This window comes from Melopsittacus undulatus, chromosome 7 (genome assembly GCF_012275295.1).
Source record: "Melopsittacus undulatus isolate bMelUnd1 chromosome 7, bMelUnd1.mat.Z, whole genome shotgun sequence".
In the NCBI taxonomy this organism is placed as follows: domain Eukaryota; kingdom Metazoa; phylum Chordata; class Aves; order Psittaciformes; family Psittaculidae; genus Melopsittacus; species Melopsittacus undulatus.
In genome coordinates, this window is record NC_047533.1 from 26,986,592 (window position 1) to 27,003,576 (window position 16,985).

The 16,985-nt window shown below is 37.7% G+C and overlaps 1 protein-coding gene across 1 annotated transcript in view; it reads left to right on the forward strand.

Moving 5' to 3' along the window:
* GABRB1 (gamma-aminobutyric acid type A receptor subunit beta1) overlaps positions 1–16,985 on the forward strand; it is a 126,760-nt gene that overhangs the window by 84,920 nt on the left and 24,855 nt on the right. Inside the window, exon 5 of the mRNA XM_034064574.1 lies at positions 12,431–12,513. Within this exon, the coding sequence (XP_033920465.1) occupies positions 12,431–12,513 (83 nt within the window). The remainder of the gene's footprint in view (positions 1–12,430; positions 12,514–16,985) is intronic.

Sequence of the window (16,985 nt, forward strand, 5' to 3'; positions counted from 1 at the left end):
CACACAGCATTCAGTGAATATGAGACAGCACTAAGTATTATTTACAAATAAAAAGACATTTAATTTTTAATATAAATGAAGTCTAAAAACAACCTAGGACAAAGCATTAATGGAGCAAGTTGTTCTATTAAAATACAAATAGAGTTAAACAAGCAAATATATGTATACTGCTCTAGAACAGCTTACAATTTTTATGCCTTTTTCTTTCCCATAAAACATTTTGGCATACACAACTGCTACCCGCCTTGTAAAACAACTACTGCTACTGAAAGACAAAAACACTGAAGACATTCCCTCTCCACTACTACCACATTCAAATACAAAATATCCATACCACACCAGTTCAAAATTATCAATATTGGGTTTAGTTATCAGATCTTTTAGGACAAAAGCATCTCTTTGGCACAAACCCAATTTTCTTTTCCAAGAAATCTGCTTATGACTCATCAGTGCTGGCAATCAGGAGAAACTAAATGCTCTAAGTGTAATTAAGTTTCTCACTGGAGCTTGTCAATGTGCTCTATCTTATGCAAGCCCAGCTGAACTGGGTGAAAAGGACAAGCTCAAATTAAATTCACACAGATAAGCCCACATACGTACACTTACATTCTCTCCTAAACTAAACTGTGCTGTTTTAAGATCTCTCACAATCTACTCCCATCACCATTTCTCTGCTAGAGATTACAGCTCTCTCATAGATGCTAACTAAGGTTACTTTGGTGAACACTTCCTAACCTATTTTGGTCACTATGAGCTAGTTATCACCTTACCCAGTTTAACTGCCAGCTAACAAAAATAGATTCACAAAGACTATTCAAGGTATTTCCACACCAGCAGCTCTGTTGATAGATAATAATGCATTTTAATTTTCAGGGAATGGGGATAAACTAGAAGATGGTAACCTCTTCATTTAGTGCTAATGCAGCTGGGAAAGGACATGTGTCTACTCTACAAGAACAGAGAATTTTTTTTTCACCCAGCAAAAGAAATACTGAAGGGAGATGCACTTGTCCAGAAAGGGAAAAACATTAGAGGAAAGTGCTGTTTAAGCTGCAGGACAATACTATCTCAATAGCACAGGGGTACACACCAGCCATAAAACAATTCAGACTGCAAATCAGAGGAGTAACTATCAGAAAAATGTGGTTCCCAAAAACTTGCTATATCTTGCCCTATTACTCTCAAGTACTTTAAGAAACATGTTGATCAGAAAGAAACATTATGAGGCAGTAGTTACAGTAGTACAAACAACCCAAAGATCCTTTCTTTCCCACTGTGTCCCAAATCTTGTTTTCCAATTAAAATGAATGACGGGGTATAACTTTTACTGCTATGTTTAACTGAAGCAGCAGTGCAATTCACAAAGAAAAATAAGGCATAAGTACTACAGAAAAGCTGCATTGGAATAAAACTGGGGACAGCAGAATGTTTCTGTTATTTCAATGTTATAATTAATTTATGCTCATTCAAAAAGTTATGGGAATTAATAAGATGTTGTAACTAGAAATCTCTTTGAAGTAATGCATGCCTTAAACTGATTCACTGTCACAGAATCAGTCTTGGGCCTCATGCTATGAAAGCATTAATTTCTTCTCAGATTTATCTTGTTTTCCAATTAAGATCCAGTGAAAGGGCATAATCATCAACCAGTTTCCTACACAAAAATCACATCAACATTCCTTCCAAGTCATGGGTGTGCAAAAATGCAATCTAATTTCTTCGTTCATGCTTTACTCTGCCATTAGGGTCAATATTTTGGCAAAGATCCTCTCATTAAGGTCCTACTGCAAAAGTTTCAATTTACTTCCAGTTCTCCACTAAAATTAGTCATTGTATATGGTAGATTAATCAAGCTCAGCTTCAGACGCACTCACATTTCCTCACAACATATGTTTCAAGATATAATTATGCTGCCAACTTCACTAACTGGAATTATTAGCTTTCACATTCAACAACCTATTTGGAACAAATGGGGTGTGCTTACTCTCTGGTCAGGATGGGAGAACATGGGAAAACACTAAATACAAGAGACCTAAGAAAAACCTTCAGAAATCAATCACACTTTAGAATAAGAATTGCTTGGATGGTCTGTAAAGCCTTTATAATTTAAGATTTTCTCTGTATGTGGTAAAATCATATTTTAGTGAGTATGAGATCTTAGAGTCAGTGACAAACATGAAGGATTACAATGCCATATTTTAAGAAGCCATTTCATCCTGCTATTACAATCTTTCCTACGTGATACATGTCATTAATAGATTTTGTAGGTGAGCCCATTATAAAGAAATGTGACCATAAAACTAACCACAGATTCAAGGGGAAGCCTCTTTTCCTTTGCATCACAGTTCCTCCTGTCTCTTACCTATCATTCTTGTCTCCACAGGATGCCCTATAGAAAATGCTGCTTTCCCTCTCTGTTGCACACTCTTAGGAGCAGGGACTATAGTTTCAAACAACATAGAAACATGAAGTCCTAAAAATCTTAAGTCAAATTTTGCTGTAATTAATCAGTTATTATATTTCTCTTCCTTGTTCCTTCCTCCCAAATAGACACTTGGACTGGCCAGGCATGCATTTCCTCAAAAAACACAGAAGTTCACCACTTATCTACCTTCTCTGCTGTATTTTTCCAAGCCAGCATCCCTTTCAGTTCTTGGTTCCAGAAGGAGATAGACATGGAGCCAAACACAACCAACAAAAAGAGACAAACACCTCCCCAGGTGCTCCCAGTTACTCTCTCAGAGCCCTGCCCTCTCTGCTGGCCTGGACAGGTGTTGATCAGTAATAGTAGCAGCATAACAGAGAGTCAGAGGACGTATCAGTTCAAAACAGTTCTGTTTCTCACATGTGCTTTGCAAAATCAAAACAAGATTAAGCTTCTCAACTATGAAGGAGTTTCTATGTCACCCATGAAAGCTTATAACACCTCATTTCTCTTCATCTAAAACCACTAGATCTCTATGTCTCTCAGCCAAGTTTATTTATTGGAAAACCCAACAGGCCAGGCATCAGAAGAAGGCAAGAAATATGGAAGCAAGAAATCATTTTGATCCTTGCTTCCCTCCTGTGACTGCAGGCTTCTGTTTGAGATGCACTGATATAGGTAATGTTGATATGTAGTAGCTACATGAGAAAACCCAGTTCCTGAAGAGCCACACAGCGCCTACAGGGAAATAACAGCACTCTCTTCCAGCCTCACTCCTGCTTCCAAAATCCAGAAAGATCTTCCTTGGTGTCTTGGTTTAAACCCAGTCAGCAACCCAGAAAAATCACGCAGCCGCTAGCTCACTGCCCTCCACTAGTCCCCCCTGCTCCCAGAGGGATGGGGAGGAGAATCAAAAGAATGTAATTCCCACAGGCTGAGATAAGAACAGTCCAGTAATTAAGATGTAACACAAATCACTGCTGCTACCACCAATAATAATAATGGTAAGGGAAATAACAAGGGAAGAGAATACTACCAGTCACCATCTGCTGACTGATACCCATCCTGACCCCAGCAGTGAGCTAACTCTTCTGGGTAACTGCCCCCAGTTTATATAGTGGGCATGATGTGCTGTGGTATGGAATACCTCTTCGGCTAGTTTGGGTCAGGTATCCTGTCTCTGCTTCCTCCCACCTTCCCCTCCTCCCTGGTAGAGCATGAGACTCAGAAAGTCCTTGGTCAGACTAAACATTACTGAGCAGTAACTAAAAACATCAGTGTTATCAGCGCTGTTCCCAGGCTGAAAGTCAAAACCACAGCACTGCACCAGCTACTAAGACAGAGAAAAAACTACTGCTACTGCTGAACCCAGGACACTTAGTTACAAGAAAGATAGATAGCAATGGGTCAATATGAAGCATGTCTGATCCCAGAAACAATCTGTTCTTCAACAGTTATTTTGACCAAGCACATCCCAAAGCCTTCCAATTACAAACCAGGCTGGGTGTGGATGATGCTGCCTAGATTCTTTTTCTTTCAAAAAAGGGGAGACCTTTGAACATGCACATGTCTTTCTTTTGCACACACACAACACATAGCTTCGTGTCTGGTTTGGTTTTATTTTGGAATAAACAATAACAAAGCAAACAACTCAAAAGATGAAGATACCAAATGATACTATCATCACTACTACCATCTAGCAAAACTCAATTCCCTCCTGAGTAGGATATTTCAGTCTGTAGATATTACTTCCATCTAGGAATTTCAGTAGTAACATCAGTCTTCCTATATTTAGTAACTTTTAGAAGGTTTGTATAGAGATACTAAAAGAGTTACAAATTTAGCACCATTTTTTTAATTTTAAAACCCGGTCAGTTATCTGACTTTACTTCCCTCTTGGACCTTCCTTTATGCTAAGCTCATCCCATCTAGCTCACGCTTTTTCTTTTGGCTTGCAACATACTTGCACTGTCAAGCTAAATTATTTTTTGCAGTAAACTTCAGCTCCAGCTCTCAGGCACTTTTTATTGAAGCATCTTGTTTGCCCTGGTATAGTTATAGTTCTCTTTGGATTTATATTATAAAATTTATTTTCATGGGTTCATAGCTGTACAGTAAAAATTCTCATTGCAATGAAATTTGGCTTACAAGCACCAAAGAAAGAGAGCTTTTTTGCTAATATTTAAGAAGTTACATTAGAACATTTTAGTGATTTTTTTTCTATTTCTAGATCTTTACAAGTGGATGTTATTGTGTTAGGTTTTGCTTTGCAGTGTTAGGCACTTTTCATGTCTCTTCATTCAAAGATTGGGTTCATTGTGAACCCGCTCATGTTCAGGGATAAATATAAAATCATAGAATCATAAAATAGTTTGGGTTGGAAGGGACCTTCAAAGGTCATCTAGTCCAACTCCCAATATCCCAATACCCATTAAGAGTTTAATATAGTGTTTTTAATATACACAACTTTCTTTTACTGACTTAACAACTTATCTTCATATCACCAGCTGCTAGCCCAAGTCAAATTTTAAAATACACTGAGCATGAGAGTGTAGTGATAGATTTCAATGGGGATCACCAAATAAACTCGAAATTAACATAATGCAGGCAGTGAAGGAGTGTAATGAACCCTTCCCATCAAGTTCTCACCTTGACACCTGACATGCCATAGCCTGGCCCACCCACACCAACCAAAAATTTCTGAACCTGGGATCCTTAAAGGAAGACCGCAAGTGACCTTTTCCAGCAAACAGACCTTCATCATCATAAACCAAAATAAATAAAAAGACCAAATACAATAAATACAGCCTGTAAGAGGGTAAAAAGGAATGAACAGCAGATGGATAACAAGTTTCAAACTCCAAGTCAGTTCAGTTCAGCAAAAGAATATTTACACTTAAATAAATGGTAGCACAAAGCTGAATCTCATACTGTAGTCTTTAATAGTTCACTCAGCCTGAAAGTCTGGAATTTCCAGAGATAAAGATACAGCGCTGCAGCTCTTGTGATTTGTAGCATGCATTAGTTATTTACACCTGCTCCAACTCAGCACAAAATGCCAGTGACTCAGCCTCACACCATCATAAGCTTGCTTACAAAGGCATAAATGAATCTACAATGCACAAGTCCAAGAGCTCTCCTTTTTAATTTTGCACGTCTTGCCATTGTGTATATCTAAAAAAGAACTAAGTTTTGAATTTTTTTTTTTTTTAGGTATTTTGTAACTATGACCACATCTCATCTGTCTACATGATCCAGTGACTCAGGCTTTTTAAAAAAATCAGTACCATACACACTAAAGATGTTACAATGCACTGCACCCACTTCTGCTTGCCCTTTAAAACTTCAGGTCACGGGTAACTCAGCAGAAACACTCATAACTAGAGCTCTAAACACCCAACAGTGCCACGATTTCTGCACAGGTGCAACAGACCAGATCAAGTATTCAGAATAGAAAACATTTCCACCCATTTTCTAGAGTGTATTAGATCATGTGAAGGAAGTTAGACCTTGCTTCCCTGAGAAACACTACCCCAAACTCATTTATTGCACATGCAGGCTATGCATATAAATGTGCTGGGTGAGTTGGAAAGAAAGGATTCAGTGAATGACAAGTAGCCTGAGACGGACTACAAAGTGGTGAAGGGTAGGCCTCCACTTAAGTTGTTAACTTGGTCACAGGTCATAACATTAAAAATTCTAACAAAAGGCCAAACCTAAAGCCCATTAGCCTGTTTTCTTGTCCCCAACAATGAATAAGGGCAGGTATCTTGGGAAGAGTTTAAGATTATTTCTGATTTCTTGCTTTACCTTGCCCTCACCACCAAACTACTAGGTATTCTTAGAGAGCTCATAATTTTTATTAAGTGAAAAAGACACCGTTCACTGCATAGCTTTGTAGGCAGAAAAAACAATGTAAGAAACTAGTGCCTGGATTATGTTAAAGAATATTAATTGAAGCAAACCGAAATTGCAAGACTATGTGCATGCTTACTGTAAACCAATATCCTCTGCATCAGACCTGGTAACTGTCTGGACATATAAAAACCCACTTGCAAATCATTCTTTCTCTCAGATGGATGTCACACTGTGCATTAAATTAGTGGTTTGCCCTTGCCTAAGACATATTGAGCATACCCCACAGGATTAGGCTGTACTACCATGATTGACGGGAAAGATTATTTAATAATAGCATTTTGACTCTTCCAGGACTTCTGTCTGAAACAAAGCTCAAGCAGCTTACCAGCAATGGGTTGACCTTGGCAATTCACTGATGCATAACACTGACAATGGAATAACATGACAAAATTCACTGTGTGTGAGCACTGCCTTCATCAGTCCTTCATCATCAATACTCTCTTCAGACATCGTACCATCTTTGGGGCTCAGCAGTGAGCATAATCGATTAAATGATCCATGTTAAACCAACTTGACACATTTTTACTGTCCTCATCTTTGTGTGACTTAACAGGTCACTTTACCCAATATAAGAGAGGTTGTTGGGCCTTCCTTGAGCAAGACCTGGTTCTCAGCTGCTTACAGCTTTATCTCTTTGAATGTTATATTTCTCTGTACACATCTTACTCAACACACTTTTTATTTTTTCATGTTTATGCAATGCTACTGTTTCTCTGAGCAACATTAAAGGGAAATGTGTGTCATACTTGCTAACCTAAATCCATACAAAAGCTCTCCTTGTAAACTTGAGTGTTATCTCAAAATATGTAGTCCACAGCAGTGACCTAGGTGTTGACAGCTTGCCTCCCTAGAGTCAAAGATATAAAAAAGCGCCCCAAATTAAAAAGTAGCCAAAATATAATTGACAGATTCTAATAATTTCCAATCTAAGAAAAATTGTTTTCTACATGCTGATGTACTCATATCTAAAACTAAGTATCTACATTTTTTTACTGTATCTAGCTCAGGACACAATATTCCATTTTTCTCTCAATTTCTAATCAGATCTGTGAAAATATTATTTATTCACCTGTTGGCCCTTCCCAATTTTACTTGTAACTTCTTTTTAATAGGGTTTGACCAGACAAGCAATAGTCAAACATAGATTTTCCAAGTACACATGACATTATATAATATATACACTACCAACACAAATAATGCTAATGCTCAAATGTACATCCTGTAAATCGTCTCTTTCAAGCACTACAAGTTGCGCATGTTTGCAGATTCAGAGCTGACATTTTCTGCCAGGGTCAATCATTCAGGCTTTGCTTGGAAATTTACAGTCTTAACAGGCCTGACAAGTGTAAACTTCGTACATGGCATGGACAGAATAAAAAAAATGCCAGTAGAATGCACTGTTTTTTTCTGCCATCAAATGTACATTTCTTCTGCCTTCCTCTGTTCCTTCAATAACTCTCCCTAAAAGACATCCCATTAAATCTTAAACATTAAAGTTCTTCCCAGTTCCAGAAAAATTATGCAGATTACACCAGGGATATGGTACTGGGTTCTGATGTCAAACAGTTGCTATGGGATTAAGTTCCCTGATACCACTGAAGTTAAATTAACACTGATTTCATAAAATCAATGTTTTACCTGGGATATGAAAGCCTATTTCCAGTGTGTACTGTAGTTCCAGCCATGCAGTGGTTAAGAGAAGCATGGCAATTCTTTATTTGATTTCAAGATTTTATTTTGCTTTAAAGAAAAAAAAATAGTCCATCCCTTTTCATAACTTCATATACATTTATAATTTATGCTCTGTTGACTGAGAGAAGAAAGAATGAACATATTAAAATTTGAAACCTGTCCTCCAAATGAAGGAAACATTTCACAACAGAATTTGCATTGTTTAGCTCTGATCATCTCCACATTTTGTTGTCATTGCTGTCTTAAACATTGCTTCTATTTCTACTTCAAGAATTGAGACACAGTTTTTTTACAGCATTTTGATGAAGTGCTCTTGGTACTGAACCGTAACTCCACTTCCTGTATTCATTCTGAACTTACTTTAGCTGCTCACTGAGGACTTAACCCAAAATATTCTTCACTATTCATTCCTACAAGACTTGCTGCCCTGCAGAGAAACCTTTGACAGTATTACCTAAGGAAGTCAGTTTTGTACATACTGGACATCACTGCTTTCTTTCGTATAATTTTTGGCTAAAAATAACTTGACTATACTGTAAGAAGACAGTATTCAGAGAGTCAGACATCAAAATGATAGCTAAGCAGTGGATCAAATAACTTGAACTCAAAGCCAAATAAAACAAAAAAACAAACACCAAAACCAGTTAATTTTGCTTTTTTTTTTGCAAATGTTATTTATCCTGCCTGTTAGTAATGCAGACTTCATTTCAGTGTGTCTGAGTACTGACATGAAGCAAATGAAGTACCATAATGATATATTTCCACCAAACTGCTTGTCTTCTTTGTATTCCCATTTTTTATCATTTGATTATATTTTTTTCAGCTTTTGTAAATTATATGTTACATTCAAAAGAATCTTAAGAATGTAGAGATCACAGGGTAAAAGGCGCTGTACAGACAAAACAAATTAGCTGCAATACTGGAACTTAAAACATATTTTAAGAATGGAAAGCCTGGAAGAAGCATATCCTACTCTGAGATATAAATAGCTCTGCTTCAAGTGTCAGATTAGTCCTCCACTTAAACTTTTACAGAGCCTCATGATATTTCACCATTTCCACAAGCTACTTGTGCCCAGGGACTTTCAGGACTAATCCTCCTGAACACAGATTTATTGCAGCTTTGCCCTATCTTCAGACTATTCCATTCCCCTTCCTGCCATTACAGCCTTTGATGTATTCTGCATTTGAATGTCTTCATTTTTAAGCTTCTGGTGCATGTGCAAGCCATCAGTTATTGTCTGCACTGAGAGTGCAGCCAGTAACAGGTTTGGGATTTTATTCTACTTATAATAAAAGACCTGATTTATTTTTTTTAATTGAGACAGCAATCTGAGTTTAATTTATGTCCTTAAACAAGTTTTGTGGTTATCCAGACCATAACGCCACTAAAAATTTTACACAGCTGAGATCAATTATGAGGGAGAAAGATATGCTGAAATGCAGATTTATGAACTACAGGTAATGAATGTTGATGGATCCTAGAGCACTCCTACTGCAATTACAAGTAGCTGTTTTCCAGAAAGACGAAGGTTCCCAAGAAAGTTTAAGTGCTTCCAGCTTTAGGAGGCATCATACTGTGTTAGTAGGTTGGTGACTCCCTCTCCTTCCTCCTGCCTTTTTGCATTCACACTGGACACAGGTCAGGCCCAGCTGGCTCTGGAAAAATCCTTGGGCAAATGCTGCTCATCATCCCCCCTGCCTGGGACACTGTACTGGTTCCACAGTTGTGGGTCTACAAGTGAAGCAGGATCCTTTCTCCCGCTGCTGGAAACCATATCCAAGCATCTTGAGAGCCACACTCCACTGCCTGCTAGACAATAGTCTCCAGTTGTCCAGTTGTCCTTCCCATCTCGTGTTGTGCAGCTTTCATCTCTGCAAAATTCAGCTAAAACCCTGTCATTCCCCTCTTCCCTGGAAGCAACTGCTTGCTCTTGCAGTAGAGAGCCGCAGTAGCTACTAAGGGGTTAAAAGAGTCATGAGACTGCTCACCGCCACCACCTTTGACTTTCCCCAAGGTATGTAGACTGGTATAGGGACTGCCTTACAGGCCCTATAGGAAATGCAAAGCAGAGCTGGTGGAAGCAGAGAACATAGATCAAGTGCTTCTGTTTTACCTTTCCTTGTAGCATAGAGACAATGAGTGATTAACAAGGATGAAAGATGAGAAATTACCAATCTACAAACTAGTAGATTTGTATCACTTACTGCAACCAGAAATCAGTACTAGAGGTTTTATTATCTTTCTTCTGCATACTACAAATACTTCCAGACCTCAACACCAATTAGCAATGCAGTGTCTTAATCATACATACATTCATTTTTGTTCTTAGATTATAGTAGTGATGAGTCACACCAAACTAACCGGTGCACCAAAATGTGCACAAATTGAGAGAAGACAATACAATTGTCAGAATTACAGGAAAAAATATGTAGAATATGTAGATCTCAGGTATGCAACAATTGCATAATTTACTGCTGCACAAATAATTTGCACTGATGTTATAAAGTGCAATAAATTACCATTTCTTATGTAGCTTATGTGGGATATGCAAAACTGCAGAAGTAAGCAATACAGATATGCTGGCTTTTAGGAAATAGCTGGCCACTGTAACTCCATGGTCTAGGAAATACTATGTCAGTTTCTACTTCTGGATACACATGAAAAAATCTGGTTGATATAGATGAACTAAATTACCATAAAGGCCAACTTATTAATTGGGAACAAAACACTGTTCTATGAAACCTTCATTTAAAAGCATTTAACTGTAACTAATGTTATTATACTGTTATGTGTGATCTTAAGCACTCCTAAGTAGCCATCTGACAAATGATTATTGCACATCTTCTCAGTAAGGTATATTTAGTACATGGCTGAACTAAATGAGGTCCTACGTCTGCTGACGCCCCTGACCTTTTCTATGACAAATGCAAAACCTGTTAAGAAACATGCAAATCAGCCTAAGGAAAAGGATAAATATACCGTATATATATATATATATATATATATATATATGTATATATACTTTACAGTATTCTAGAGTAATTGCATGGACTTGCTAGATGTTCGTTATATGCAGCTAGAGTGATGGATTTTGTAGACTTAGGATAATTTGAGGAATGTCATAGTAATGAAGCATGTGGCATTTTTTTTTTCTTTTAATAATGTCAATTCTGTGACAGCAAACATGATGACACAAATACAGATGTAAGTGTGCTTGGCTTTTAGTACATCAAAAGTAAAATTTCCAGATGCATTCCTGTGGCATTAATTGACAAGGAACTGGAGGACCAGGACCAAATCCAGATCAAGAAAATAGGTTATTTGCCCTCCTCAGGTGGGAATTGCTGGGGGAGAGGGAGAACAATAAAGTTGCAAGCCAAGTTTGCCCATCCACAAGTACAGAAGTTTTATAAGGGTTTAAGAACACTTCTATCGCAAAAAAAAAAAAAAAAAAAAGGTAAATGCAGGTGATAACTTACTGGTCTGAGTCTGAAAGCACCACTGTGTCTTTCTTAAATGGATATTTAAAAGAATCTATAATTTGACCATTGTCCTCACATAGTCACTTAACCTTTCTCCCAAGGGTTATGGGCTTAACAGCAAGTATTTGCTTAGATGCTCTGTAATTTGCAATGCAACAGGAGGAGAGGAACAGACTTGTAAGAAGGCTTAGGCTATGAAGAATATCTTCAGGGACCGAATATAAGCTCACATGCCTTCTAGAAGGAGCAAAGATCTGGAAGATCTCAATGCTACTCTCAATGTTCATCAAGTAACCACCATATAATATTGTATTCCATAAGTGATAGCATCCTGCCATTTTTAAGAGGTAATGTACAACAATCTTGTGAATTAACTTGTCTAACAGTTAATGATAAACTGTTTATGAAACCATAAAAATAATCAGATATTCCCAATATTTCCACAGCATGAATGAAAATGTACATACCTACCAAACAAAATTAAAACAGCAGTAGGTGACAACAAAATGAACAAAGAAAATTGTCAGCTGTCCAAGTTATAAATAAAATATTTTGCAAAACAGTTTGAAGATGTCTGAATTAAGGGCATTAAAAATAGGATGTCCAAGTAGAAATTTCACTAAATGTTCTTCAAAACACTGAATGCTTTAGCACATGAAGTTTGCAGTCAAGATTCTGTTCTACGATATTTAGCATATAACAGGATGCTTTATACCGTAACCAGTATCTTGTGCAGTGTAAATTATTTAACCATGTTTTACAAGATATGTAAAGCCTGTGTGCCAGGAATCCATGTGCAGAACCATTCTGTATTTAAACAAACAGAAAAGCCACTATACAAAATTTTACCTTCTTAAAGAAGTAAAATGTGGTTTCAAAACTGAATATTTTTTTCACCCTCCTCTTTCAGAATCACAACAACAGCTGCTTGCATGATGGATCTACGCAGATATCCTCTGGATGAACAAAATTGCACACTAGAAATTGAAAGCTGTAAGTTACTGGAGGGAGAGGGTTGGCCAAATGACAGCTGTGGATTGAAAGACATTCACAGTTTAGGCAAAACAGGAACAAGTTGTTCAAATACTGTGTGTCCAGTGAGCTTGCACACTGAACATATCTAATATATTTCCATAATACATAAGCCAAAATATCTTTAATTCACAACACTGGTTAATCCAAGATTGCAAGATGTCTTTCAAAATCTCTTGTCAATGAAGGGGGAAGAGTATTTCTTGATGATTAGATCAGAGGACAGCAACTGAGCACTGTCTATCTTCAGTGCATAATCACCACAGAACTTGAATTAATTGCTTCACCTCAGTGCATTCAAATCTAACATCAAGATTAACAACTACTCCACATAGTGGCGGCAGGATGGATCAATGGCTTTTACCAAACACCTGAAAGTTATAAAAGGAAACAAGTTGCTCTTTCAGCACCAAGGTCAGTGACAGCTTTGTCAGCGTCTTCCATGAGCACAGGAGCAAGGTGCCATTGTCTTTGTATTTTTTATAATGCTAGCATTTAGAGAAATGCCTGTCTACGTTTTTTAAAGAATTTTGACTGTGTCATTGGTCAAACCAGCTGCTGCCACTGATCACAGAGCACTGTCTGAGCAATCTGATTAAGACTACGTAAAGTCCAAGGCAAAATAATGCATCATTTTTCTAAGAATTCCAATTTTTCACATTACAACTGTTGCACTGTCAGAGCTAAGCAATATTTTATTGTCATAATACTTCTCTCCAAAGTATGAGGTTTTAGGAAGGATTAACAGATTTCCCCAAATACAGAAGCTTGGTTCAATTGACTGATGAGTGAGAAAAAAAATCTTAGTATTTGAACTTCTGCTTTGATGGATAGTTTGGAGTGTTAAACAAACAGAGAACCGATCTAATCCAGGATTAACCCAAATAATTTCCTAATACTTATGTCATCAACAGAAGTGATGTTTTCATTGTTTGTAGCACATCCCATTCAAGGAACTGAAAGTTTTCTCACAAGCCCAGTAAGTACAGTTTTCATTCTGCAGAAACTCGTAAGATTTTGCTGTGGATCAAAAAGAGGTTAAATTCCTCATAACCCAACTGCATCAATATTCAAAAGCATTCCATTAATCTTCAGTTGCTTAGATTTGACAAAAATATTTTCACAGTGTCGAAACAGTGGAATATTCATGTATAAGACATTTAATAGCATTGCAACACAAGCATAAAATAAACAAGTCTAAGCCAAAGCCGAAGTCACTTTAAGTCTTAGAAAATGTAGCTGGGAAACAAATCAGTTTATTCTGGAGTGCAGAGGTTTTCATCCCTTGTTTATACATAAATGTAATATATCTCAAAGTATCTATGAGATAGCGACTATCAGGCACTGAGAAAAGCATATAGTCAGTCTAGAGCACTGATGAGACACAAGATGGGCTCTTAGCCCAGTGTTTATACTTGTTTATAATTTATATTTGATGGCAGCAGAAAGATGCCTTATTTAAAGCATACCTTCAAAATTACTTTGCATAATGAAGTATTTTTTGCTTTTGTAAGTGCATAACCAATATCAGCCTTAACATAAGTCAGTGGAGATTCAGCTTTTCACTTAGATTTTAAATTGTTTGGTAAGAACCTTAAAATGTTTTCTCAAAAATCATTTGCTTTTCCTCCTTTTCCTGGGATGTCATTTTATAGTGATTTCAGAGGTTCTTTGCCAGGTTGAGAACAACAAACCTTTTATTTCACCAGCAAAAGATTTCAATCAAGTAAACATTCACAGCAGGCTTAATGAAAATTTATTTTAGAGAACATTGTCTGAACAGAACCTGCCTATTTATTTTTTTAGAGATTCAAAAATAATGGGGTTTAAGTTTAAAATCCTAGTGTTTTGGCACTGCAGGCAGACATCTCGGAAAGAGAAGCAGAGAGACAGTGTTGTCAAAGTTCCCTGTGAAGCACTTCAATAGCTGCAGTCCTGAGTCACCACAATAACTTATTCTCTCTTCACTATTCAACACGCACATGGATGTCTCTGGAAGGACATACTGGTTATGCACCATATTAAACCCCCTCAACAGATGCGGTAGCATGGCAAGCTAGGCCAAGTCGATATACATGTAATGAATACTTTGTGTTAGGGCAAAATGCATTAAATTTCCTTGTGCACCTCCTTTCAGTTAGCCTGTCCATATCCACATTGCTCTGAGTGACTGAAGCACCCCAAACCCACACCCCTGTGTATGAACACATTTTCTTCTCATTCCTGAGAAGCAGAAGCAGTAGGCAATTGTAACTTCCCTTTTCAGTGCTTCCCATCACATTACTGATCTCCCCAGTTACTTTCTACTAGTGCAAAACTCTCAGTCTCATAGTCCATCACCTCACAGGACCTACAGAGATGCTCCTTAAGCTGCATGGCTGTCATACTCACCCTAGGGCTTTGCAGTTCCCTGACGTTTCTGGCACAAATCAGTTTTCTTGATGTTGCCTCCTGCTGCTTGGCTCATCTTACGGCTTAAACTTATTAAGATGTGCAATAGATCCATTTGGAGAATGAGTCATATTTTGATTTTCAAAATAAAGGTGCATAACACACCTCTTAACTAACTTTTCTATCCAATCAGCAGAAGAAATTAATATACATACAGTACTACCGTAATCAAAATGGAAGACTTCATACTGAAGTTGCCTTCATACTGAATTCATACCTGAATTTATTTGCTGGGAGATAGTTGATTTGAAGTCTTCAGTCCAGTCATGACTAAAGCTGATCAAAGTACATGAGCTTTTATCAGCTAGCAGCCCAAATAATGAAACCAGACTGACACTTTTCTGGCTCATACCTCTTTTCCATAAATGAAGCTTTGTAGGGATGAATGCTCAATGGGAATGGACTTAGTAATATCACTTAGGCCTCATCAAGAATCAAAATTAGCATCTGACAGAATAAGCAATTAAAATGGTAACACAATCAGGGATGAGAGAACACAATGTCACCCATGTAGCCAGTCACACATCTCCAGAAGAAAATTGCTTTTCAGATCTTTTGAACACTTGCTATGAATAATTCATGTCTGTAAAGATATATATGTCAATATATTAATCCTTAGTAAGTCGATCCAAAGAAACCAATAAAATATTTATTCACAGTTTGCCAAGAGGTCAAAATTGGCAGAGTTTAGTACTACTAAATACTATCAGTATTTAGATCAGTTCTATTAACAACTGAATGATTTTCCAAAAGGATTAATATACTAAGCTGCTACCTAGCTCTCAACAGCACATAACCTAGCATAGACATAACAGGTCTGATCTTCAGCTAGTGAAAATTGGCATGGCTCCATTTTTGTCAATTAAGCCACCAGAACTCACACTGAGAATCTTCTCTATCTGCTTTTTTATTAGGTGTTTTGAATGTTTGTTCCAAGTGGATGGCTCTTTCCTCAGCCCACCCTTTAAATTAGATCTGATCAGCAGAAACACAGTAAATTAACTCAGAAATCAAGATACATGTTCATGAGGAGTGTTCAATGTCTGTAGAAAGTGCACACAATTTGGATTGTGAGCAAAAGACAAAGGGTGAATAACAAAACAAGTCAAAGTATGTATGGGCATGTAAAATATCTATCCTGCATTTAAACAGGAGTAGTTACTAAAATTATATCCACTCTCCTGCAGATTTAAATGCATATACCTGCAGGTGCAATCACAAGCAGTGTGATTGTGCAATAGAAATAGCAAGCAAAAGCCGAACAGCTAAACCAATACTGAGACACTAGACCATGACAAAGATAAATCATATGATTTTTACACCATTGTTAAAGTCCCCTAAAAAAATGAACTTTATGAGCTTTATGTTTTTCTAATCCCATGCACAAGGACACTAGGGCTGCTGAGGGGTTCCCTGAATAGCATCCTTTGGAAAGCACGTTGGTTAACAGAATTTACACACGGGTTCACAAGTACTATATGCTATGCCATTCTGTCTTCTTGTCTTTGAAGCCCTGTATACTTCCTCAAGGCAGTCTCGCTCATTTACCCAGGGTCAGCTGGACTGTGCATGGATGTGAGCTCAGAAGGCTGCTGCAAATACAGCCCACTCTCCCTCCTCAGCTCCCCCTCAAGGTGAGAGCTGCAGGACCTCCATCCCTAAGGGGTGGCAGGAAGGTGGCATCAGAGTGAGTCCTCTCCCAGTTCCAGGGTGCTTCCTCACCTCTAAACCAAGCAAGCTGGAGAAACATTTTCCTCTTCAAAAGCTCAGTTCTCCCCAGTGCATCCACAACTGCCCTGTGGCACTGTCAGAGCTCACCAATACTGTAGCACATATAACCTGGCCCTCTTTGAGTTCCCCAGTGCTTTTAAGGGAAACTTATTCTACTGCAGAAGGGGCATGCTTCAAAGGAACCAGCAGTCCCACAGGTGAATTGCTCTTAAGCTACTCAAAGAACAGATGAATGAACATAGCACTACTTG